Source organism: Xenopus laevis, chromosome 2L, assembly GCF_017654675.1.
Source record: "Xenopus laevis strain J_2021 chromosome 2L, Xenopus_laevis_v10.1, whole genome shotgun sequence".
In the NCBI taxonomy this organism is placed as follows: Eukaryota; Metazoa; Chordata; class Amphibia; order Anura; family Pipidae; genus Xenopus; species Xenopus laevis.
In genome coordinates this window covers 117,754,701-117,781,837 of record NC_054373.1, presented here as the reverse complement: position 1 = coordinate 117,781,837, position 27,137 = coordinate 117,754,701, and the positions used below count along the sequence as shown (strand labels likewise).

Below are 27,137 nucleotides of genomic sequence, written 5' to 3'. Positions count from 1 at the left end.
ACTTGATGGCACTGCCAGACATTCAGTAGCGGTGGGGCCATAATATGGCCCTACGGTGGACTGTTGACAGGAGATGTGGTAGCAATTTGAATCTCTTACCCAGTCAACAATTCAGCTCCTTAGTTTCTAATACAGGTATAGGATTCATTATCCCGAAACCTGTTATCCAACAAGCTCTGAATATATTCCTTATTCTCTGCTGTAATAAAAAAAAAAGGTACAATGTACTTGATCCCAACGAAGATATATTTAATCCTTATCGGGGGCAAATCAGTCCTATTGGATTTTATTAATGTTATATGATTTTTAGTAGACTTGGGGGGCCATTTACTTAGTTTGAGTGAAGGAATAGAATAAAAAAAACTTTGAATTTCGAATGTTTTTTTTGGCTACTTCGACCTTCGACTACGACTTTGACTTAGAATCGAACGATTCAAACTAAAAATCGTTCGACTATTCGATAGTCGAAGTACTATCTCTTTAAAAAAAACTTCGACCCCCTACTTCGCCACCTAAAACCTACCAAAGTCAATGTTAGTCTGTGGGGAAGGTCCCCATAGGCTTTGGAACAATTTTTAGGTCGAAGTAAAATCGTTCGATCGATGGATTAAAATCCTTCGAATCGAACGATTCAAAGGATTTAATCGTTCAATCGAACGATTTTTCGTTTGATCGAACTAGTTGCGGTAAATCCTTCGACTTCGATATTCAAAGTCGAAGGATTTCAATTCGGCAGTCGAATATCGAGGGTTAATTAACCCTCGATATTCTACCATAAGTAAATTTGCCCCTTAATGTATGGTATCCCTTATCTGGAAAACCACAGCTCCCAAACATTCTGGATAACAGATTCCATACCTGTACTAACAGTAGGTGTGAGTTGCACCTATTGGCTTAGCCCTAGTCACAGGCCTTTGGCCTGTCCATTCAAAGTTAAAAGTGTTATTTTCATTATTTTTCCCTTGCAATACAAGTACTAGGAAATACTACAGAGTGCTGTTTTTGTTTTATACATTTCTGGGTGCTGGGTCACCTTTGCTTTGATTAGAGCAAATCATATGTTTGTAAGAGCAATCAGGCTGTAGAGGGGAAAGTGCATGTATTGCAGGGAAAGAGCTGTAGGTGGCAGTGTTCTGCAATAGGATATAGATGGTGGTTAAATGTCAGGCAATATCTAATGAACTTGCATTCTCTCCTGTTGCATTTGATTAGAAAATAAATTGGTTTCTGTGCTTTGCCAACACAAATGTATACCTATGTACTGCTTTTAAACAGTGTAATTTAGAAAACTAATTAACTCGTCAGCTCTGTTGTTAATGCATCAAGACAAACATTGTTCATTAATAAATATGCTGTATTTACAGTAAAAGCATGCCAGCAACACAAGGATGTTTTATTTATGTAATTTATGGTATAGGAGATCCACTCCATATACCTGATATGGGGTGTGCAAGGCCCATCAGGGCTGATACCCCAGAGGCTGCCACACCCCCTCTAGGGCCCCTGCCACCTGCATGCTCACCCAACGTCGGACCCTCCCCTATGCCCGCACACCATACTTTTGAATCGATCGGGGAGGGTGGGCAGTGGAGGAGTGAGGCCACAATTAGGTATGGATCAAGGGTAGCGTGTAGGGTTGCCAGGTTGGTGGTTTTCCAGCCAAATTTGGCTGCTAATTTAAAGCCCAGGTGGGTTTTGAAAGTACAAACTTTTGGGCATTTGGCTGGTTTGTAGTTTGTAGTTTCTTCCCCTAATGTGCCAAGACCGAGTCTCCCAATGCATGTTGGGTAATGTAGTTTTTGTTAGCCAACAATTTGATGGGTATTGACTACAATTTCAGACCATTTTGGGGAAAAAATCTGCTGGCCACCAAAATGTCTAGAAGTTGACCTGTTTCACCAATATTTCTTGAATTTTATAGGTATTAGAGCCTTATGGGTCCCCTGTACCTTATGGGTCCCCTTCTGTAATTATGCCCCTTGTTTTGTTTCATGAAAAATTAGTAAAACAGTGAACATTTTAAAAAGGCATATTTTCAAATCCATTCATTTATTTTTTAGCCACTGCACATATTGTGCTCTTTTTGGGCTACTTTGGAAGTGCCCCTTGGCTAGTTGTGGACTGGTTTTGTAGCTGACTAGCAATGGCTAGATCGGGTCTACGTTGGCGGAGCCCACAAAGGCCGGTGCCCACTTGGTTTTTTCCCCTCTGGCCCAGTCCATTCTTGAGCTGCAGTTACAGAAGGCAGCTGATGCCAACGGAAGGGCTGGTTCTGAGCCAGCATTTATCCACACAATCCAAAGTTGAAACTCCCCAATATACTAAGGTGGTCCATGTGCTCCAGGCAAGAGGACAAGCCATAACAATGCAAAAGAATGGCACTCCAAAGGATCCACAGATAGGTCAACAAAAAATAGTAAAAAGCCTTATACATTTTAAGTCCAAACAGCATTTAGTAATAGGCTTGAATGCGTAAAACACAATAACAGTATTTATAAGGAAAAAAAAACAATAGAAAAAGAAAAAGGGAAAAAACTAAATACAAAAATGTAAAGGAACAGTGTACATACAGCAAATTTAAAGATAAAAAAAGCCATATTTAAATGATCAAAGATGTATCATAGGGTACAAATAATACAATATAAAGTAATATGTCCAACCATTCCCATATCCATAGGAATATAATTGTTTGCACAAATTCATAAATAATTAAGAAGTCAAAAATGGATGGTAACTACTCTACAACTGAAGTCAGTTAACCAAAAGGCTGCAAATAAAGCATGACGTATCCTGCTATAGTATATTGGATTAGTAATAATAATAATAATAATAACAGGGCACATTAAAGTTAGCGTTCATACATCCTAAGTGATCTAGTTTCTTGAACACCATCATTAAACTGCATGAAGTTTGCATATATTACATACATATTTTACACCACATTTAATGTATGTAACTCTTGGCATTACAATTAATATATTGTTCAATATCATGGGATTTTCTTGTGACAAATGAAGTGAAGGAATCATTCATGTGTATGTAAGAGCAAACCATGCAGTGTATGGCCAACATTTGAAGGTACCTGCTTGAAAAAGCCAACTGGTTGTCTTTGACTTTTAAATTGCCACTCACACAGGTATAAAACCCCAGCCCAGTCAGTAAATGTTAATACTATATTATATGGCATTTAGCAGTGAGGGGTTGCCTTCATCTCTTCATCAGCCTATGAGTAAAGCCCATTTGGCACGAAACGCATTAGGCTATATATGTCCTAAAAAATACTTTTTATATTTTGCTACTGCATTTATTAATTGTGGATCTTCTTCACATACTTTGAGATGTACAGTATGTATGTATATGCACTCGGCTTTATTTGGAGGGGTTGAACTTGATGGAGTTTGACTTTTTTTTCCTTCCAAGATAATGATGCAACTCTCATCTCCCTTAACTATCTGTCAAAATAAACAGTAGTTAATGAGACACGTGCATCACTGGTTACAAACATCTTCTGGGCAAAATTTCCCACCTAAGGGTCAAAGATAAATAAGTAATGCCAGCAATAGCACAGGTGTGTTCTACACAGAAGCGGATAGAACAAAACCCTCAGTTCTTAGGATTTTCTTGCTGGCAGGCCTTATGCTTTCCCAAGGTTAAAAAAAAGAATCCAACAAGAGCAGAAATAGAGGGAGCAAAGGATACCAGAATGGAGGTGAAAATTGTCTATTAATGCTTTGATTCACTGTCCTCACACAAGGAAGGCGCACATACATGCTAGGCTATATCAGTCAATGAATGGACAGACTTTACTGCCACACTTCTTCCTGTTAGAAGTTAGAGCTGCATTATTTCCGGTCAGGTGATCACAGTCCATTGGTGGCAAAATGGTGGCTCAAGGTAAAGAATGCAAAAGGGGAATATATACTATGTATAAGCCAATATGGTAAGATTCTTTAATAGGTCATCTATGGGTGTAATAAATGATTTGTTGGTTAATTATTCATTTTATTCATCGACCACCAACCCCCTTTGACAAGGGGAGGTGATAGAGACCAAGCCCTATTGAGGAGAGAGTCCTGTTGGATTTTGAGACTGGACACAGTTGCCCCCCGTGGACTAAATGAAACCTTACCCCTCGGCTGTTTTCTTTGATTATATATTTTTCTCTCAGCTCATTTACCATTATATGCATAGCCTTTATGTTTTTTTCACTGTCTGATAATTCCATTGCTTATGTCTTTTTTGAGGCCCCATAATAGACCTTTGAACAGTACACTCTTTTTCTGCTTTTGCTCACACTCACCCTGCTGCACCCTTGTTTTCGCCCTAAGTGTGGTCTTAATAACCTAGGTGGCACAAGAATGGCCCGACATGGCTTTAAACCCTGAATCGTTACCCTGCCCTGCAAGTGGTTTCTCTCCCCCTGTGAGCAAAGTGTCAGCAGCATACTTGGCGCTTTAGAGGCTACCGTGACTGCCACGGAGGTAAATGGGCTTCTCTGCGGTGGTGAGGAGCTGTTGGTTTCAGTGGCTCCACCCCGCAGTGCCCCTCACCTCGTCTGCACTGAAGTGGTGCAGCCTTTGACACCTGAACGGGTGCTATCGGTTGCACGCTGGGCTATGTGCAGTTTTCCACGGGTTGCCTAGCAACGCTCGCAGAGGAGTCTTGGCACAGAAGAGTGACTGCATTTGGGTAATTGGGCTTCATCCTGGAAGTGGGGAGCTGTTGGTCTCAGTGGCGCCCCACTCCGCAGCGCCCCTCACCTCGTCTGCCCAAAAGCGCTACGGCCGTTGGTACCTGGAAGGGTTGCCATCGGCTGCATGCTGGGTTACGTGCAGGTCCTCACGGGTTGCCTAGCAACGCCTGTGACACTCCTCACAGAGGAGTTCCGTGCACTTCTGGTCCACCAATACAGGGAGAAGGACAGGTCGATTGCTGGGCTCTGAATATTGTTGCCACCTCAGGTTTACATCAGACTACACCAGGGTAAGGATATGTTTCTTCTTTCATATAAGAAATACACCTCTGCAGCGCATAGTGTTTGTTTGCTTAGTTGTTTGTTCAGTTAATGATGACTGACAGGCACCTGGGTACAGGTGTTTTGGCGCCATTTGTAACTTATTTAAGTTTTATTTCACTTGTGCACTGTTCTCCCCCTGACAAAAGCTCCTGTGTGGAGCCGAAATGTTGGACCACAAATAAAATCTCCACTTTATTTGCCATATTGACCTGCTGTGAATTATTGCCTTGGAGTACTGTAAATCCTTGCAGCTTTTTACATATCCTTTGGACTAGCACCCAGGCTGTGGATGAACTTTTGGTCGTGCACTCCATTCTGCCATTTTTATATATATTTATATATATATATATATATATATATATGTTTTTTATTCTACAAAATTAATATTATAAGTTTGTCATGAGCTGCTTTAAACCAGTAACAATTCTCATCAAACATGTATAGATGTTCTATCATCCCCAGCTTGCACCCTCTCTAATTATATGAAGATATACAGCACATTTCTTAACCTTGTCTGCCACAGACGTATAATCCTTTGCATTAGTTTAATCCTTTGCATCATTTACAGTTATATTTAAATATGAGCAAGTTGTGTGCAAGGGGGTGCACCTCCCATGAGACCTGCCAGAGCATTGACGTGTGCAACATGAGGGACACAAGTACAATGGGGGGCTATGGCAGGGGCACATCCAGCACCTGGGCCTGAGCTTCATTAGTTACACCACTGGTATGAGCTCTTCTGTGTATATTCCTGTGAGTCGTGTGGAATTAACATTCTTCTTTTTCTGTAGGCAGGAAATAATATTTTGGAAAAACACGGTTTCCTTTATACAGTATGTTGCTGTCAGTGCTGACCATTGTGTAGTGACTTACCGGCTTGTACCATTTTCTATTCTTTCTATTTCTTCATCAATGGTCCTGACAGATAGCCTGTGCGGCAGTGGATAGGAACTTTGGCTGCTGACAAGACTCGCCATCTTGACTAGGTATCACAGTTCAATGGTTACCTGTTCAAAAAAGTACAGTAATTATTATATTAATTGTGCTGTTTTTTTAAAAAAAAAAAGTGTTTAGAATCATGAATGTAAAATGGTTCTCCTGTAAGCTGTAAAATGTTAAACGTGGAAATACAAAGAAAGAAAAGTACCATTTTCAGCATGTTTTGTATAAGAAGAGCATGTGGGGGAGTAATGTATTATCTAGCCTTAAAATAACAGATCCTACAAAGTTGTCTTTGTACAATAACATTAAACTGCATTGTGCTGTACAGTGCTGTATATCCTGCAAGCCCTAGAAAGAGTGTGATATCATGGAGATTCTCTACATTGTGCATGGCTCCAGCAACTATAAGGTACTGTTTAATATTATATTAAACAGTATATTAAAAGTCAGGGAACGTCCACAGGAAGCAGTTGATTTCTCGGCGCTGTGCCCTTTCATGCGATACTGACACTAAAAATGTTCTTTTCAAAATATTAATCTACATTAAAAGTTACATATAGGTCACGTTGATCGTTTTGCTCATAGTTCTGCTTTTTAAAGTAATTATTACTTAAAGTTCCTAAACCTGACTGTTTTGCCAACCTGACTGTCCCATCTCAGTCTGTCAGTTAAAGTTTCTAATGCTAATGGACTCCTGCTGCACAAATATGGCAGCCCCCTCATACATGAACATGGGGCATCAGATAGGTAATGTAAAAGCATCAGGCAAATACTTTTATGAATTATGAATAGCATTCAAAGATAATGTTATAATAATGTTTTAATTGTTGTTCTATTAGTCTTTCGGAAATAATTGAAACACACCAGCTATGTATAAGCAAAGGTTTTATTACATACATAGAATGAAAAAGATATACATTACCAAGTGAGCAAAGTATGCAAGCAACTCCTTTCTGCCTTCAAGACTGGGAGATCCACAAAACAGTCTGCAGATCGAGGCTCAAACGGTTCCAAAGATCCTATGGCTATACCACAGGCCTTGTGGTTGTCACGCTTAAACCCCACAAGCGAATCTCAACTAACCAAATGGAGACCCCCAGTTTATATAGGCGTAGCAAACAATTAACTCATATAGTAATTTAGTAAGAAGATATAATGATTTGGTTAATAACAGATCTTGCTTCCCATGCGCTCATCAGGATCTGGCCAGACTCCTAACAAGCATATCCAAAACAGAGATCTTATCTTAGCTAACTGGTAGCTGAATAGCATATCGTGCCCCTATCTATAATAAAGAAGAGTCTGATAATGGCTTCAGAAATCATAAGCATATCAGATAATACACATGAAAGAACAAGTATTAGGTCATCGAGTTGATTAGTTCCCATGATTTCTCTTGCACAATGCTTCATTATACAGGATTATGGATTATATGGCTGCCTTGTATACTACGATACAAAGCTTTGTTATACACAATTATACGTCATAAAGTTGTCTTTTTACACTATATTGGGCTCAACATACGACATCGGGTTCAACAGTAGAACAGTTCTTTGTGTTATAGTTTTATATAGTTCTTGCAATGAGCTATTGGGTTTAATCCAAGTATTTCCATGAGCCATTATTGAAAAAAAACTCATATTATTACAAATAGATATAAAAAAAATAGTTTTTTCCTGGTGTCAGTATCTCTTTAAAGCCCAATAAAAAGGACAAGTGTTGTATCAGGTTGAAACAAACAGTTCAAACATTTTCATGTTCAAATGTTTTTTCTATATAGATTCACAAATCTGTAAAAAATACTTTGCATTTATCAGTTCTGATATATTCTGTAAAGTGCACTGGTTTCTTTGCACTATTGCATGTTTGAATTGCCTCAATCAGAGGCAGATTTATTCTATAGGTACAAGTTCTAAAACATTGCACTGCTGTGCACGTCTTTCCAGTTTTTGCGAATTCATATTATGAATAAGTTTTCGCAAATGAGACGGGTGTCTCACTGTTGCCCATTGTGCAAGGTTGCTGTGTGCAAAAATAGCGTCAATAGTAACTTAAATTCACAATTTGCAAAACTTTTTTGCAAATATTTTCTCCGCCACCAAAGCTGTGACGTAATTTAAATGCATAGTGTGCAAATAAATATTCACAATTTGCCATATTTTAAAAGCTCTTATAAACATTCGCAATGTTAAAAACACATTGCTTTAGAAATATAACCAGTTGGAGGGCAAATATATTCACGGTGCAAACCAATCTACCCTGCGCGAACTGTATAAATGACCCTCACAGCTTTTCTGTTAAACCTTCCAGTGATAAGACTTCTGCACACATATGGTACATTTATTGTGTTTTACACCTGACAATCAACAAATGATTCAGATGATAAATGTTCAGAAACTGTATTTATATTATCACGTGAAGCCTACTCGTTGCATTTTCAGACATAGCATTTTGTTGCAGCTAAAAAAAGAAAGGTGTGATGCTTTGCACAAGTAAACACAGTACACACTGGGCTAATTGTAAAGACAGTCTGCTAAGCAAGCCAAGCTGCATCTAAGTCTGAAGTCTGGATAATAAAATTAGTGCTTAAAAGGGATAATGCGGCATGGCAACGGTTGGTTTCTCTATAGTAATCGCACCCAATTAAAATAACAAAACAAGACAAATAAAAGTAAAAGAGGTACTGCAATGTATAAGCAAAAATAGAAAGCTGTTTTCATTCTTATTTTTTTAAGTGAAACAAACTCCAGCTTGTATTTCAAGCCAACATACAGTAAATGTATTTCAAATCAGATTATTCTTATTTGATGTTTTAATACGTTTAGCGCGAGCAGAATTTACCAAAAAAAAAATCCAATTAGAATTTTCAACACAAAAAGCCATTGCAAAGATCCCTACACATAGTTCTCATTCCTCTAAATAAATAGACTCTTTTGGTTTAAATAATGCATTCATTGAGCAATAAGGTATGTTGCATTCCTTTTAGTCTAGAACTGCGGCATGCGGCCCGCAAACCCCCCTTTTGTGGCCACCCAAATACTGTGTCTGATTACCATATGTAAACTTTAAAAGGTATCACTACAGAGATTAACTGGCCCCTGCATTGTTTAAACGTCAAATTCAGGCTAATCCCCCTGTATTGTTCACACCTGTGATCCCCCTGCATTGTTCACACTTGTGACACCCCTATTGTTCACTCCCCTAAAACCCCTGTACTGTTCTACCTGAGACACAGACTGAAACTGCCCACATTGTTCTCCTGTTCACACCTTATTCAAAATGCTAATGGGGCACCAGCACTGTGTCACTGTATGTAGTACATATTAGACTGATAGCTTCCCCTGTCTCCTGCTCTGTTCTAACAATGCATTCTCTGCTTACTCAGTGCTGCTTGTGTGTGCCATTCTCTGCTTACTCAGTGCTGCTTGTGTGTGCCATTCTCTGCTTGCTCAGTGCTGCTTGTGTGTGCCATTCTCTGCTTGCCCAGTGCTGCTTGTGTGTGCCATTCTCTGCTTGCCCTACGCTACCTGTGGAATGTAAGCCTATTAGGGGTTTGTTCTTGGGGTTTTTAGCATTTGGAAATTGTTGTTAAGGGCCCCTAAGGTTTTTAATCATGTGTTGGGGGGTTGTTGTATTATCCACAGGGGAGGATGAGGCATATGGATTTAAGGGTATGTTTTAACATGACTTCAATTTTTCACATATAAGTGATGAGGGATTTCCCTGCAGTGAGAACCAACCATTTGTTTTTTTGGTGTGCTACCACCGTTGATGTGGATATGATCTTAAAAGTTCTTGTGCTAATATGGGTGTGGTTTACAGTGACTGTGTTTTAAAAGGGGGAGTGGCCAACATAGAACATGGATGTAACTAGCAGCTTTTGACTGTTTTTGGGTTATACAACCCAGTTATTCACAAAGGTGCGTAACTATACATTAACTTGTGGCAAGAGGTAATGGACCAATCAGCCTGCTCTAATGATTTGCAGTAAGAGAAACATGTGCTGCCAATTTGGTGCATAATGCCAAAGCAGACATAATTAGAAACACGTGCTGTTTTACAAGTGCCCACAATGCTGGAATTCTGGGGGGGTGCTGTTTTTGGGTAAAACACAACAAGTTGTGTGCTAATATTACAGTTTGAACACAGGCAGCATTCTGGGTGTTATTCAGTCCTATTATGCATAATTCTTTATTGCATTCAGTCCATCTTTTCACAAATCTAAGCATTGTTTTGTGCACTGCAGGGCAAATTTATATTTATAGCATATCACTTCCCGCTATCTTTCAACCACAATTTAAAAAGCTAATCCTGGGGGTGAAGAGGTAGAAGTTCCCCATTACATGGTGTATTAATTAATTAATTCTTTTTTTCATTCTCGTTGGTTACTTAAATTAAGCCTTGTAATTTATCCATTTTTGTCCTACTGGGCATTTCTGTGTCTAATATGAATAAGAGAAATAGCAAATCTGATACAAATAAAGAGAAATGCAGAGAACATAATTCCATCAGATTTATTGACTTATGTGGTTTATAAGAGCACGTGATGTGAAAGGGGGGCCACATATTGTTAGCACTTTCTATGGATAGAGTCACAGGATTCAACACATTTTGAAAAATTCCCTAGTTGAATGATCCAATTTGCATCTTCTATAGAGGTCTGGTCCTAGATTTGTTCTAGGGAAAGGAAGGACTATAGTTTTGAAGGTTTCCTCTAGTCCATTTAGGGATACTTTGGTAAATCATAATAAGTAGGTCTGTTTAAATCTGATGGCTACTTTCACTCAGATAAACACATCTATAAGGCATTTGTGCAGAATAACCTCTATTTTTTAATTTTTAAAAATGTTACTACTGAAACATAGTAGCATGAAACATGACTTTATTTATTCATTGATTTCAGTTGGTAAAAGATGTGAAGATGCCTAGCTACCGCTTTTATTAATATATTAATGTCAGCATTTAATAAGATATGATTGACCTATATAATCCACACTGTGTGATCCTGATCTGGTAGGATAGTGATAGTGATTGAAGCTTGTCTTAAGATATGGCTTGTAATTACATCTACAGGAGGAGGAGGAGAGGGTTTTGATCCACTTACTATTTTTATAAAGCTCAATTTGGATTTTGCAATTGGGAATTGCCAATTTATCAATAACGTAAATGTAAAGTTGATATGACATGATTTACTTTTGATATTCTTTTAAAGGGGTTGTTCACCTTCCAAACACTTTTTTTCAGTCCAGTTGTTTTTAGACTGTTCCCCAGAAATAAAAACTGTTTTCAATTACTTTCCATTATTTATTTTTTACTGTTTTTCCAAAATCTAAGTTTAAAGTTGATGGTTCCTGTTAGTGATGTGCGGGTCAGGGTTTCCCTGACCCGCACCCGACCCTAACCCGCCCTGCTACAACCCGTGTCCGTCCGCACCCGCTTCCAGGGTCCCTTTATAGACCCGTCACAATGACGTCACAAAAGGGGCGGGGCAAGCCGACTTGAGACTATAAAACCGGAACCCAGAAGTTGGATGCGGCATTTGAAGGTGGCGGGGGGGGGGGGGAGAGCAGAAGAAGAGCTCAACCCGCACCGCCCGCCACCCACGAGGAGCAGTGCGAGGTCGACCGGAACCCGCGGGTCCCACAGGTATCGGGTCGGCCCGCACATCACTAGTTCCTGTCTCTGGTGTTTGAGTCTGGCAGCTCAGTAATTCAAGTGCAGACTCTAAACTATTACAATTTTGCAACATTTAGTTGATACATTTCTCAGCAGCATCTCTGGAGTATTAGCAACTATTGTATCAATTCTAACAGCTGCCTGTAATGAAACCCAGGGATTCTGCTCAGCAGGGACAAAGATAAGAAATGTATCAACTAAATGTATCAATTTAGAACAGTTCACTGGTTCGGCGACCCCCTTCCCAGGGCTGCTTCAGAAGGTGAAAAATGACATTTTACACTTCAATATTAGAAAAAAGGTGACACATAGAAAATAGAAAGTCATTGGAAAAAGTCATCATTTCTGGTGATCTATCTGAAAACAACTAGTTGCTTGAAGGTGAACCACCCCTTTAATAACAAACAGTAACATCTGATGGAAAACAATCATAATGGCACATCAACATTGCCATAGAAAGAAGCTGATACAGCACACAAGGACTGACTATATGTTTTACTCTCTAATTAGCAATACAATGCTTGAGAATGTATTGTGTACATATGGCTCCAGATAAACATGCAAAATAAAGCAAAAGTCCAATCAAAGTAAGAGTGTATGTGCATAGCAATTCCCAGATTGATTAATATTTTTTTTACAAAGAGATTTGCTATGTTCATACTACTTCCCAAGTGATTCAGTGAATCGGCATAAGCTGTGTGCCTATTACCCCAAGACAGTTGAGCAATGCAGGGCAAAAGGTGAGCTGTATTCCTACAATCTGATAAAATGCCAAAAAAACTATATAAAATGATGGGCCGTGTGCAATAAATTCAAAAAAACTAAAATACTTATCTCTTGTATCTTCTCCAGTTGGGGCTGAGGAACACAGCAAAGTCAACTCCACATTGTGAAATCCATTTTTTTTATGCAATTAGATCTGAAACTGATTGCAAGTCCCTGAATGCGTGGGATCTTCAATTCAGAGGTGGTCATGAACAATATTCTTCATTGAACTGGTTATTGTGACATTGAATGCCCTGAGGCAGTGATTGCTCAGCCCCTCTTTAATATTTAGCAAAGCAGTTTGGGGTAGAATATAAGATGTAGGACTAATTGAGTCCCCTAATGCAGAGGAATATTGGCCCCTCATTAAGTTCCAAAGCAGAAGCAACCAGGACCAGTAAAAAGTACAAAAATTAACAGAGGAAGCAGGCCCTGCAACTACATGGGGGCCCAGGAGGTATAGGGGCCCCATGAGGCCCTAATTCATATACAATTTCAATAAATATTGGTAAAACTGGTCAACCTGTAGACATTTAGGGGGCCTGAAAAATAATTTGCTGTGGCGCCAAATAATATCAAGTTATGCCACTGGCTAAAATAGCTTATTTTCCCCATGAACTATCAAGTTATTACAGCTATTATAATATGTATTACGATCTATGCCATCGGCAGCGAAAGGAACCATTTTTCTGCTGCAATTCTAGGACAGCATTTGTGATCTTTTAAGAAGCACGTGTTGTGCTCTAATCTGACAGCCATATGCAAGTGACCAGTGGGTACATGTTGCTGGCTTCTGAGGTAAGGCATTTAGCCAGACATGATTTATATATATATATATATATATATATATATATATATATATATATATATATATATATATATATATATATATATATATATATATATATATATATATATATATATATATATATATATATATATATATATATATATATATATATATATATATATAGAACTTCTATATAAGTTCCCATGAAGCTCATATCAGGTAATTTCAAAGACAAATCTGCAGAATGAGAAAGTAGGAATCTCCAGATGGTTGACACTAATATGAAGCCATTGATTGACATCTAATCAGATTCTATTCATCCCGCTAAACTGATTACAGTAATAATAATGCAAACAAACCCTGTTAAGTCAATGCATGGGACGTTACAGTTGAGGTTAAGAACCGCCCTGTGTAATTAACACGAAAGGAAGTCGGTCAAAGATGACTATAAAGCAACTGCTAACGGAACATTCAGATCACATTCAGGGCCTATTTTATTTGTTTTGTGCACCCAAAACAAAATGTCATGTCATATCTACATGCTGTGACTTTCTGGCTGAACCTGTCTAGGGAGAGTCATTGAAATTAAGGAGGCGTTTTTTCCAGTTGAGCAAACCTGTTGTTAGACGTGACAGAGTTCACTGGACACAGCCAATTCACAGCAAAGCTCTGGCTATACAGTGAAAACATCAGATACCACAAACAATAGAGGGCTAGCTATCTGTGGCACCCTCTATCAGCAAATCACTTGGCTGCTATACGTGGCTGATACAATTCACACAGACACTCTTAAAGTGAAAGTTCATTCATCTTAGAAGTTGCTATTAGAATGCTGTAGTCTGATCTACTGACAAAAAATTCCTAACAAAAAGAAAATCCCAATTCTCACTCAATGCTTTTGAGGCTACATTTATTCCTTATTTTTCTATTTGGTCTCTCTAATATTCATGTTCAAGTCAGTTATTCAGCACACTGCCTGAGATCTAGGGATGGTGGGATCCAAGCAACCATAACATTGCAAAGAGTATAGCTGTATAAAAGAGACCAACTGCAAATTGTTGTAGAATAAAAAGGTCTACAGTTTCCTCTTGCTGCCAGCCAGTCATAATGACAGACTTTTCTTTTTCTCACATTCGCTTTCTCCCCGCAGCTTCCTCACAGGGTACAATATGTCTGTTTTCATTTGTATAAATCTGTTTCTTTTCTTAAATTGCTGGGAAGTTCAATATAGCTGCTGTCAGTATTAATCAAGGAAACTAAGGGACATGCACTTAGACATATGTGCCAGCTCAGTGCATCCTACATTGTGAGAATATCTCACTGCTAGCTAGTGTTTTGATAATTACCGTCACTATGACAACTAGGACTATTTACATTTGAATATGTGTAAACCTGACTACACAACATTGTGGGATAAAACAAACAAACAGGATATATAGTTACCTGGTAAATGAGCTTGTTAGTGGCATGCTCCAGGTAAGGCGAAGTTTGCTTTTTCCACAGGTATAACAGATCTGCTGCACAAGTCAACTCTTTGGGACATTGTAGAACAAATCAAGCAGCATCCCATTATAATGAGATTCTGAGAACAGTAGATGGTTCTTTATTATACCCCTTGCTCCTGTGATGTGCTCTTAGGCTTTTGCCATTCATCCTTCTCTCCTCATCTACTGCTCTCAGTCTGTGCTCCAGAAACGATTGTCAGCCAGCCCTCTCATCCCCTCTGCTTCAGTAAGAAAACACATAGCTCCCTCCTCGGCTGCCCAAGAAATAACGACTCTCAGTAGCTGGGGATGTGAATGGATGCATTTTATTCAGGGGGTGGGAGCGGGCAGTGCAGCTAGGGCATGTGTTGAGATTTCAGCACTGTGTATGTGTGGACAGTTCAGTGCCAGGCAAATCCAAACACTCAGCACCATGGGGGATAATAAATGTGCAGCTGACTAGTATGGGGGTTATTATTATTATTTATCATTATTATCATTATCATTCCCCACACACATCCTTCATTCTGCATTTAAATAAATGGCAGCATAATCACAGGTGGTAAAAAGACCGGAAAGGCACTAACGGAAACATTGGGAAACAATATCTGATTAAGCCACAGGGGTTGAAATCAGGGGTCTCTAACCCCCCCCCCCCCATGTATATTTTTCTTAAAGGCACAGTTAACTGTAAACTACAACTGTGTAAAAAGGCTGTGCAAACTAAAAAAATATATATATATATATATAATTATTCAGACAAAAATGGAATCTATAAATGCTGGAGTGAACGGATATATAACATAATAGCCAGAACACAACTTCATCCTCTGCAGCTCTCTTAGTCAGTGCCTTGAAGGAGAGCCACATGGGACATAACTGTTCAGTGAGTTTGCTTTTGGTCCTTAGCATGTAGGTCAGATTCAGAAGTAAACTATCTGAAAAGTTATTCTCTATATGGCTCCTCTTCAATTCAGTTAAAGTCACTGTGTGGTTACTGACAGGTAAAAGGTTATAGAGCTGCAAAGCAGGAAGTTGGGTTCTGGCTGTTACGTTAGACATCTGTTTACTGCAGCCTTTATATATTACATTTTTGGCTAACTAACAATATTGAAAAAAAAATATATTTTGCACAGCCTATTTATCTAGTTTTATTTTTCCACTGAACAATTCCTTTAAGAAGCTCTAGCAGTGCAGTGGTCCCAAGACAGCAACTCTTTAATATGACAGCACTGTGCTGCCTGAGCTGCTGTTTGAATTTTATGCCGTTGAATGTGCAAGTTAGATAGTGTGACATGCCACTGGCCTGCACATGCACTCTTATGGGGGAAATTAGCATTTGGTAGGCAGGTAGCATAGGATTCAGACAAAAACACAGGTTTATTAAGCACTGGGCATTCCCAACAAAAAGGCAACAGAAAAAATGTTCAGGTTACAGTTCAACAACTTCACAATAGAACGTGTAGGGAACAGTTCAGAAAATACATTCAGGGTTTTCCCCCCTCTGGTCGCTTACCATCAAGGGAAACTCTCAACCTCTTGCACTTTGAACTATTTGGGCTTCACACTCAGCCCTGCTGGCTTACCCTTCTGGGACTCAGACTCACTAGCCTCTGCCAGTCCTTTCCTCTTTCTTTCCCCACAAGGGATTTAGGCTCCAAGCTCTGAAACTCTCTTGCTGGCAGCAAAGCTCCTTCTGCCCAGCTCTGTCTTTCATAGCACCTCACTTCCCTCCACTCTTGGAGGTGTTTGGAGACCCTGAACTGTGCTCACACAGCCCTTTTACATTGCCAGGTAGATCCTCTCTCAGCTGCCACTTAATTACCTGGCTGAGAGGGAATATTAACCCTACCTGATCCAAATATTCCTTTGCAGCACATACAATGCAGTTTAAATGCAGTCTTTTATGTGCCTTTTGCTCTAAGACAGTGGTGTTTCCCAAACACCCTGTCACAATAGCTTAGCTGATAAGCTGCCATAGTGCTTTAGTTGCTCCACTTTCAGGTAGGGCTGCAGGTTTCAGGCTCAGCTCCAATGAACTTGTTGGGGCTTTGGACAAGTGGAGGGGTACAGTAATACAGATGAATGTGCTGCTTTTCACTGTGGGGCAAATGTATTAAAGGGCAAATTTTCCCTTTGGGAAGCTTTGCCATACTTTGCTCAAATTCGTTGTTTTGCAGCAAATAAGCTTATTTATCAAAATGTGAAGTTTTGTCTCAGCCAATGAATGCTGGCATACTTTTTCCAGCAAAACTTTTGTCAGCGCAAATATTTCTAAGGGAATTTTTTCTAGTGTTACTTTCTTCCTATCGAAGCTATGGTAACATACGATTATGTCAATTTAAATATGGCAGGTACATACAGATTATATATATGTGATTGTTGCTGAAATTGCCAGAAATGGGCAATTATTATTAAAAATGACCAAGGAAGCAAAATAAAGACAAAATGGATCTTCTATTGTCCTATAAATAAGTCCACCCTTAAAAAAATTTGACATGACCTTCAATTGGTTAACAAAAAGTGTCAATAACATATATTTAACAGTTACAAATTGTAAACATAATCCCACATTAAAATATTACTTTTTAATTACTTTTTTGGTATGAAAGATATAATGTCACTGACATAATAATGTTGAGGATGTAGCTTCATCCTATCAATTTATCTTTGATAAATTTGCAGAGTAACGATCGATCGCCTAAGCGAAAATTTGCCTGGCGAAATGGTGAAAAAAATTCTCTATTGCTGAGCTTTTTCACTAGCGAATTGTCCTTTACACCTTTTAGTAACTTGGCAATGTCCCTGTGAATTGTCATTTGGCAGAATTTTCGCTAAAAAACCCCACTTCACTCTTTAGTAGATCTGCCCCTGTATGGGTTATTTACTTACTGAAAGTGCAGTGCACCATGTGCACATTTGGAAGGAAAATGCCATTTTCCCCCTAGAATTCCATTGTTATTATTTCTGTCAGGGAGAGTGTACCTGTTGCAATTAAGGTCACTGTGTCAAAATTCATATGCAAAATTCATACACAAAATGAATACACAACTAGGCACAATTGTGCACAAGAATGGCACCACTTTTGGTGCTCTCTATAAAAATGAAGATCACAGTTATTAAGGCTCAACTTCACTGCACAAATTGACACAGGCTGCTGCGGGAACTGTGAAACTACTTGCACCTTTGGATTGAATGATCCTACATAACACACATGCACAAAGTAAGAGCTGTGTCACACATAATGGGCATGAATGTGCCCCATCTACACTGGGAGCATCCAATGAAGAAATACTATGGTTTCCCCCAACCAGGGAGATCTGCTATCCCTGTCTTTTGTGGTTATCACATTTAGATGTAATAGATTCCCTTTAGTGTAAAGTACTCCTCTGAGTTTTACATTGTAAAATACATTTTCTGATTTTTTAGACTGCAAATACTAGGCTTTCAGCTCCCAGACTCTGAGGTGGTGTTCTTCTGAAAGGTTAACTGATTATTCAGGCAACAACTCCAATAGGTGCCACACTGCACAGTTCTCTTTGAATGCAAAAAGCTAATGTGGAGGTTTTAAAGGGGTCATTTCAAATACTGAAATATAATAGTGACTTCTTCAACATTGTTCCAACCTCAGTTGGAAACTTACCAGATACACGGTTTGTGTGGCTTACCTCTCTGAAATGAATATTGCACAGATAGGTCATTGTGAGATCACCCCTGAAAAGAGACATGCGAACTACTACTATATCTCTGTAAGAAAAAGCAGCAATTCCTCAGCGTGTTTTCTGTAATAGCTACTGTATCTGTACTTGTGCTTCTGTTCTCCCTCCTCCCCTTCCCTTCACTATTTGTCCCTGCAGGAGGGCAGGTGCATCAAATACACGGCACACTGACAAATCCATTTGTGTGATGATTAAACCACCTGTGCTTCTCTTCAGTTATTTGGGTAAAGCAGTCATGGTCAGGAAGGGCCTGAAGACACATTAAATCTAACTGACCTGGAATTAGGTTATTTGCATGCACAAATAATTTCATCCGAGCATTTTGAATTCTGCAATCCAGGAAAGGGGTTTAAATGATAGAGTATAGCTAATAAATGGAAAAGGTGATGCAGTGCCCATCTGTGCTTGAAATGATTCTTGGTACAGTGATGAATATTATTAGCTTAAACAAAATACAAATATTGTATCAAATTGAATCGCTAATGATATACAGTATGTAACATTCAGTTAATCTGCTAAACCAGTGCTCACAGCTTTACCGTAGCTGCTTAGTTATTGCACCCTTTGCTCAGAACAGCTGTAACTATTTCTCAGGGGAAAGCAGCCATCAAACCTGCAGCTTTCATATAGGTGCAACTGAGGAGTGGGCGACCCATATTTATCAGACACCTATCCCAAACCATGTTGTTATGTATGCAGCAATGCCAACTAAGTTATGTGATAAAGATCTAGTCCTAGATTTTTTAAAAGCGATTTCTTGTTTACAATGATTGATAATATGAAATAATGTCTCAGTAATACCCAGAGTGGATCATTATCACACCCGCCTTGTACAGTGGTTCACAGCCTGATGTGTGCAGATATCTTTTCAATATCCTTGTATTCTCATGCAGGTAGGTGGCTGTATACTGAGATATATATAAATCAACATTAGGGTGTATATGGAATAGAAAAGGCTTTACGAATGTTAAAGGGTGCATTTCAGCTTTTTTTTTTTTTTTTTTTTTAAACTGAGCTAAGCAATTATGGTTAATATCAGAGAAGTCAAATCAGGAAGGTAATAACCGGCTCCTGGAATATGAAAGTGTATTCCATGCTTTCATTTAGTGTAAACGGTGAGATTGGATCATTATCACCCTGATGACATGGAGTTTGCTGACATCTAGGTAATATGCTTTGCTAAATGTCATAAGGGTCTCATGGTAAGAGTATGCACTGAGAACTATTTGCCATTTAATGACATTCTAATCACAAACTGGAGAGCCCTCTTACTGCCCTGTCTATATTACTGCTGATTGCTGCTTTCATGTAATCATTAGCTGCTAGCTTCAGATTTCCACTCATGGCCACACTGTGGGTACAAACACTGAATGAATCAACCATTAATACATATGCCTTGCTCATGTCCGATTCTGCCTTTTCTGCTTTATATAATGTTTCCTAATGCAAGTGTTCAATATCATGTTTGTACCTGTCAGTTATGTATGATTAGATCACATAACATACTGTTTTATTCAATGTCCTTGGGAGAGTATTTGCCATGTCCTCTGGCATGTCACATCCGTGTTATTATCTGCTCAGCCTGAATATGTCTCTTAGCCTGTTCAACTCTGATGTGACTTTCACTTGCAGCTTGCTCCCTGTGTCACACACTTCCAATATTTACAATGTAAGCTTTGTTGTATGGCCTTGTAGTGTCACTTCCTTTGTCTACGCTCCAGCTAGGCTTAAAATTCATTACTGTTGTATCACTGCACTTTCCTTATAGTTACATAGTTAGATTGGGTTGAAAAAAGACAAAGTCCATCAAGTTCAACCCCTCCAAATGAAAACCCAGCATCCACACACACACCCCTCCCTACTTTTAATTAAATTCTATATACCCATACCTATACTAACTATAGAGTTTAGTATCACAATAGCCTTTGATATTATGTCTATCCAAAAAATCATCCAAGCCATTCTTAAAGGCATTAACTGATCAGCCATCACAACATCACCCGGCAGTTCATTTCACAACCTCACTGTCCTGACTGTGATAAACCCCCTACGTTGCTTCAAATGAAAGTTCTTTTCTTCTAGTCTAAAGGGGTGGCCTCTGGTACAGTGATCCACTTTATGGGTAAAAAGGTCCACTGCTATTTGTCTATAATGTCTTGTAATTAGACAACTTGTTATATACAAAGACCCCTAGATCCTTCTCATTTAAGGAAACTCCCAATACACTGCCATTTAGTGTATAACTTGCATTTATATTATTTTTGCCAAAGTGCATAACCTTGCATTTATCAACATTGAACCTCATTTTCCAGTTTGCTGCCCAGTTTTCGACAAATTACTCTGCAAAGTGGCAGCATCCTGCATGGAACCTATAGTTCTGTACAATTTAGTATCATCTGCAAAAATAGAAACAGTACTTTCTATGTCCACCTCCAGGTCATTAATAAACAAGTTGAAAAGCAAGGGACCTAGTACAGAGCCCTGCGGTACTCCACTAACAACACTGGTCCAATTACAAAATGTTCCATTTACCACCACTCTTTGTAGTCTATCTTTTAGCCAGTTCTCTATCCAGGTACAAATACTATGTTCCAGGCCAACATTCCTTAATTAAACCAGTAACCTTTTGTGTGGCACTGTATCAAATGCTTTAGCAAAGTCTAATTAAATCACATCCACTGCCATCCCAGAATCGAGGTCTCTACTTACCTTCACATAAAAAGAAATTAAGTTAGTCTGGCAAGATCTATTACGCATAAAAACATGCTGGCACAAACTCATAGTATTATGATTTGCTATGAAGTCCAGTATCTTATCTTTATTAACCCTTTGAAAAGCTTTCCTTCCACTGACGTCAGACTAACTGGCCTATAGTTTTGAGGCTGAGAATGGGATCCTTTTTTGAATAGAGGCACCACATTAGCAATTCACCAGTCTCTAGGCACTATGCCAGATCTAAATGAATCCTGAAAAATTAAAGGGATCCTGTCATCGGAAAACATGTTTTTTTCAAAACGCATCAGTTAATAATGCTACTCCAGCAGAATTCTGCACTCCAATCCATTTCTCAAAAGAGCAAACAGATTTTTTTATATTCAATTTTGAAATCTGACATGGGGCTAGACATTTTTTCAATTTCCCAGCTGCCCCCAGTCATGTGACTTGTGCCTGCACTTTAGGAGAGAAATGCTTTCTGGCAGGCTGCTGTTTTTCCTTCTCAATGTAACTGAATATGTCTCAGTGGGACATGGGTTTTTACTATTGAGTGCTGTTCTTAGATCTACCAGGCAGCTGTTATCTTGTGTTAGGGAGCTGCTACCTGGTTACCTTCCCATTGTTCTTTTGTTTGGCTGCTGGGGGGGAAAAGGACTTGCAGTACGGCAGTAAAGAGTGATTGAAGTTTACCAGAGCACAAGTCACATGACTTGGGGCAGCTGGGAAATTGACAATATGTCTAGCCCCATGTCAGATTTCAAAATTTAATATAAAAAAATCTGTTTGCTCTTTTGAGAAATGGATTTCAGTGCAGAATTCTGCTGGAGCAGCACTATTAACTGATTCATTTTGGAAAAAAATGTTTTTTCCCATGACAGTATCCCTTTAAGTATATCCATGTTATTTCAGTGCAATGGTTTTCAGTAACAACTTGTTTATTACACCATTTCTTGTAGAGAGGACCAGAGTCAATTCCAACAATAACAATAAATTTGTAGCCTTACCCATTGTTTTTTTTAGATGGGGTCAATGACCCTCATTTGAAAGCTGGAAAGACTCAAAAGAAAAAGGCAAATAATTTAAAAAGAAAATATGAAAAAATAATTGAAACAGTTTTTTTTAGATTTGGTCACTATAACATACTAAAAGTGAACTTCAAGGTGAACACCCCACCCCTTTACATGTAAAATGAAAGTCATCTTCAGTTTAACAGTTCTGTCCTGTATGGTTCAACTTGTAATAAAAACTAATGCTAAAAGGATTCATATCCCAGTAACCACAGTTTCACCCTGTGCTAGTGGCACAACCAATAATTTGGCTGGTTTCTAGAAAACCATTTTTTCTGTTGTTTAATTATTGTCCTTAGATTGTATACTATTAAAATGTAAGCTGTGTTTTCTTTTTCTCAAAATATGTTACATTTTTAATGCAGATTAAAGTTCTGAATAATATTTGTTAGCTTTATGCTCTATGTACATAAGCCCAAGCACAAGTATGCCAATTCTCAGATACTTGCTATCACTTGCCAGATGTCACCCATTCAGATGCAAAAAAGCAAAAATTATTTCAAAGCTTGAAAATATATTGTAATAAATCACCATGTTGTTTATTAAACCCTTTAGATCAGCCATAACTTTACACACTCAATCTTGTAGGCAGCCAAGGGATAAGAAATTTATCAGTCATACATGGGTTTGTTTTTAGATCAAGAATACGTAAAAGTTCAAATTGTGCTTGTGCATCTCTAGTCGCTCCTTTCACTTTCTGAATCACTTGATGATATGGTGACAGAGGAGATCTCTGACAGCGAGTCTTCATTCTCGGTATCTGAGCCAACTTCACTACCTTCTTTTTCATGGTTTTGTTGGTGAAAGAATGTCACAGCCAAGTTAAACTTCTTCTCAGACAGACCAAAGCAGTGAGGGGGTTCCACATTCTGGCAACTAGAAGATGTTAGCCAGAAACTCCATTACTCAAGAATGACTGCACAAAAAAAGACACTGCCAACATGTCTATCTATCTATCTATCTATCTATCTTTCTATTTAGCAATTTCACTCATGATACTGAAACCACTGCCAGGGAGCATCATCATAACACAAGTGTAAGGAATGTGTATGGGCATAAATGCCAGGAAAGTATGAATGCCTTTGATATGGACACAACTTTGTGTTCACTTTAGTACACTGTCTGCACTTACGTTTGTATTTGTAAATACACCTAAAAATTCCCTTAACAGCCTTGCCCACTACTTTGTTGCAACAAGCCATAAAAAAAGTTGAAAATGTTAGTTCATTGGATATTAATTACTGTGAGTGTAAAAATAACACATTTTAGGGACCAAATTCACTTACCTTTTGCCATTGCAAAATGCAACCTTTAGCCGTGCTCCATTGTACTCAGTAATAATGCCAGGTAAAAATGTGAGGGATGATGGATTTGCTAGAGTTAGGACGTGGGCACCAACTTTAAGTACACGTGGCTGGCTAAATTTCCCAAAGATCCACTCAATGTCTTGTCTTGCAGTTTTGCCATCTGCCCAGCAAATGATGTACTGCTTCCCATTCCCAATGCATTTCTGCACTTCAGCTGAGGGAACAGAAGCACATAATAAACAGCACAGCCTAACTGTGTATGACTGTATATATGAACACAATTAAGTTGCATCGTATAATACAGGTGTGGGATCTACAGCATTATCTGATAGCCAGAAATATCTGAAATAAGCCATTTCCTATAGAGACTCTTTTAAAAAATATTTTTTTTAATGGGAATTTCTATTTCTCTATTATAAGTAGTGCCTTGTACTTGATGGTAATTAAGATTGCATAATTCTATACCAAAGCTGGGCCAAGTAGTATTTGTGCCCACTGCAATACTACAAGGCCCCCCAGCCAACCCCCCATCCTGCTGCTCAGTATTCCTGCGGCCCCCCACAGTGATAATTCCATCTACAATTTCACTTCTACCAATTGCGTCTTAGTCATGTTTCTCTTAACGTTTAAATGTTTTATAGGATTTTCAACGTATGGTGTTTTATCATGGATTTATTAAATTATTATTGTATTGTATTAAATTATTATTAATTGATTCAATTATCATACATATTTGCAAAACCCAATGTCCCAAGCATTCTTTATAATAGATCCCATATCTGTTTTGTAATAGGATCATTTTCCTAACAGAATGAGTTCGTTACAAGCAGGTCACTGAATGAGATTTTTAAAAAATCATTATTTAAAAACAAATAACATTTTATTCATTTTTAGTAGGCCAATTAAAGAACCGGTTTCCTTCTAAGGTTTCATCAAATTCTGTAGCTGCTTACCTAGTTGAAAAGTTCCAGTTGTGTCATTCCTTGCAACAACCGGCTGACCAACCCATCGCTCTTCACACTCCATGATATATGTGGTGTCCCTCTCAAACCTTTCTATGGTTGTTGAATAAATCTGTTCTCTTGGGACCAAATCTTCAGTCTTATCATAATACTGTACCTAGAAATTTGGTAAAACTCATTAAATTACGTAGCAAAAACATAGGCTGAATAGGTAATTATATTAAACCACAGACAAGTTGCAATGGATATAATTTGAATACACCAATTTTTACGGCATCAGCCACAAGGGCACTAATTCAGAATCTTGGCTGAGGAAGATGAAAGCTGTTGTTCAGCAATAACTGCAATTTTGCTGGATTATCTTTTTTCAAGAATAATATGGTCAAGAAGCTGCTTCTTCATGGATGTCCATTCAATTGTGATTTATTGGGGCTCAGTTATAAACACTGGGCAAATTTGCACCTGGGCAATAACCCATAGCAACCAATATGTGATTAGATTTTTCACCCAGTATTTTTTCAGAAGTATAGCAGCAGTCTGTTAAAACACATCTTTGTGAAGAGGCATCGCTGACTCTAACTGACAAGGGACATTTATTTTCTAGTATTTTCTATTAACTGATATACTGTAGGTTCATTGTCAGCATGAAGGAGCTTGCATCAGGCTGTAAAAATGTTTTATTAATTCTTACCACCAATTTCAAATCTGCCATAACCTTCAATACGACCCCTGGACAGTAACTTCCTTCGTGCAGGGGGTGAGCCACAATCACTGGATCATAATCCTGCATAAAAACAATGGATGATTTGCTTTTTCATTCAGTGCCAAAACTGATTATTCAAAAACCTTTTGTAGAAAAGGGGTTTATATTTGTCGCTACCATAAAGAATTTCAAGAAACATTGGAAAAGGATTTGGTTGGGTGTGGGAATAATAGAGAGATGAATCATGTCAGTATAAGTCACATTTACAGCATTAAACCAATCTATGAAGCCATATACAACTAAAACCAGGCATATGGCATTTCTCTGTAACCCAACATAGAAACAGACTAATAGCGAGTGTTGTTTCTATTGTCCGTAGAAAGTTATGTCATTTTGCATTATGCATTCGTATGTGTGATGAAAGGTTTTTTGCATACAATGATTTTCATTAAGCAGAATAGTCAGACTAATAAAAAGTGTTCTCATATTTTATGGTATAGGAATGCCTGTAAGCAATATTCATAATTCATGCCTTGTGGTGAATGGGTTGGTAGCAGCATGTGGCAGATGTTGTAACAGGCCAAACTAACAGACCAGGCAATCAGTACACAAATAAGTTCCATTTGTGCATATATAATCTGGTTATCCAGTGGGTGTTATTTACTTTTTCCCAGCTAGAACTAACATAGTTTGATCCTTATTCTGCATGTTTCAACAAAGGGTTCAGTGCCTACTGCATCCATCCATTATTGTTTCATTACAGGAGAAATTATAGGAAGGTGAAGCGAAAGTCCCACCCTTCTAAAACATATTCATATACAGCAACAGAGTCAGCTTCAGTTTTGTGTGGTCTTAAATTTGCCACAGCTTCAGATCCCATTCATAGCAATCAATATTCAGGTACCAGACTGAAGGTAAAGGTATATAATACACAAAAGGCATGAATATCTTGTAAATTATATCCTTATAAATGGTGAGTTCTGATGTCATCAGTTATAAATGGTGAGTTCTGATGTCATTTCTGTCACATGTCACTGAAAAGTGTGTATTATAATAAATAAAGTACCCCCTGTTGCAAAATATGAGGATATTAGAAGTTACCTCGGAGTTCCATGACCTGTATAAAAACACTCAGCCTTCGGCCTCGTGTTTTTATATGGTCATGAAACTCCTCGGTAACTTATAATATCCTTATATTTTACAAGAGGGGGTACTTTATTCACTATATTATTCCCTGGAATGCAGAAATGTATTTTGCATTTAAGTTATCACTGGGGGATCAGAAACATACAACATGTAACACAGGGGAACATAAACCAGGCTTTATCTTTAGACCAGTAGCATTTATAATGTCCCTTGACACAAAAAGTCCTCTTTGTACTTCTCTTTACTTGTATACTGTATGCAGAACTTTTCTCTGAACAGGAAGAGATTCTGCTGACGTTTTAATAAATGTTCCAGTCTACAAACATCAGAGAAGCCGATTACTATTATTTATGATGTAGGCTATGAATTTCCACTTAATCATTCCTGTAAGTAAATGTGTTATGTTCTCATTTTTGTCCCAAGGGTTTCATTAATAAAATCAAATGTTACAGACAATTAATATGCGTCAGAAATGCTTACTTAAGATCCTGCTTTGCATACATTGCAATGCTTTTCTTTCAGGTTTTAATGCAAAGATTTCTCATTAGGCCTTGCAGCTTTTACTTGGTTCACTTGGTTGTTCAGCTTAGGGTTGTGGGAACAGGGAATGTAGTTTAGGGGGCTGTTGTTGTTGTTGGAACCCAGTTGTGACTATTGTAGAATATGTCATCACAACATCACCCAGTGTGGCATTCTCCAACCTGCCCTCACAGTGAACAATCCTTATTTCAAATTAAAGTTCTGTTCCTCAAGTCTAAAGAGGTGAACTCTTGTGTGTTGCTCTTTTCTAGGTAATAAAGATTCCCTGCTATCTGTCTATAATATCTACCCTCATTGTTTAAAT

General features: G+C 38.4%; 2 protein-coding genes across 4 annotated transcripts in view; both read right to left on the bottom strand.

Annotated features, from left to right (window-relative positions):
- cnga3.L (cyclic nucleotide gated channel alpha 3 L homeolog) overlaps positions 1–18,505 on the bottom strand; it is a 37,243-nt gene extending 18,738 nt beyond the window's left edge. For all 3 annotated transcript variants that reach the window (XM_041582378.1, XM_041582377.1, XM_018247116.2), the window contains exons 1-2: positions 18,343–18,505; positions 5,891–6,024 (exon numbers count right to left, since the gene is read on the bottom strand). In XM_041582378.1, the coding sequence (XP_041438312.1) occupies positions 5,891–5,994 (104 nt within the window). In that variant the 5' untranslated portion in view covers positions 5,995–6,024; positions 18,343–18,505. The remainder of the gene's footprint in view (positions 1–5,890; positions 6,025–18,342) is intronic.
- Positions 18,506–22,692: 4,187 nt separating this feature from the next.
- The window catches only part of vwa3b.L (von Willebrand factor A domain containing 3B L homeolog), a 68,685-nt gene continuing 64,240 nt past the window's right edge, over positions 22,693–27,137 (bottom strand). The window contains exons 32-35 of the mRNA XM_018247113.2: positions 25,136–25,228; positions 24,436–24,601; positions 23,462–23,696; positions 22,693–23,051 (exon numbers count right to left, since the gene is read on the bottom strand). Of these exons, the coding sequence (XP_018102602.1) occupies positions 22,853–23,051; positions 23,462–23,696; positions 24,436–24,601; positions 25,136–25,228 (693 nt within the window). The 3' untranslated portion in view covers positions 22,693–22,852. The remainder of the gene's footprint in view (positions 23,052–23,461; positions 23,697–24,435; positions 24,602–25,135; positions 25,229–27,137) is intronic.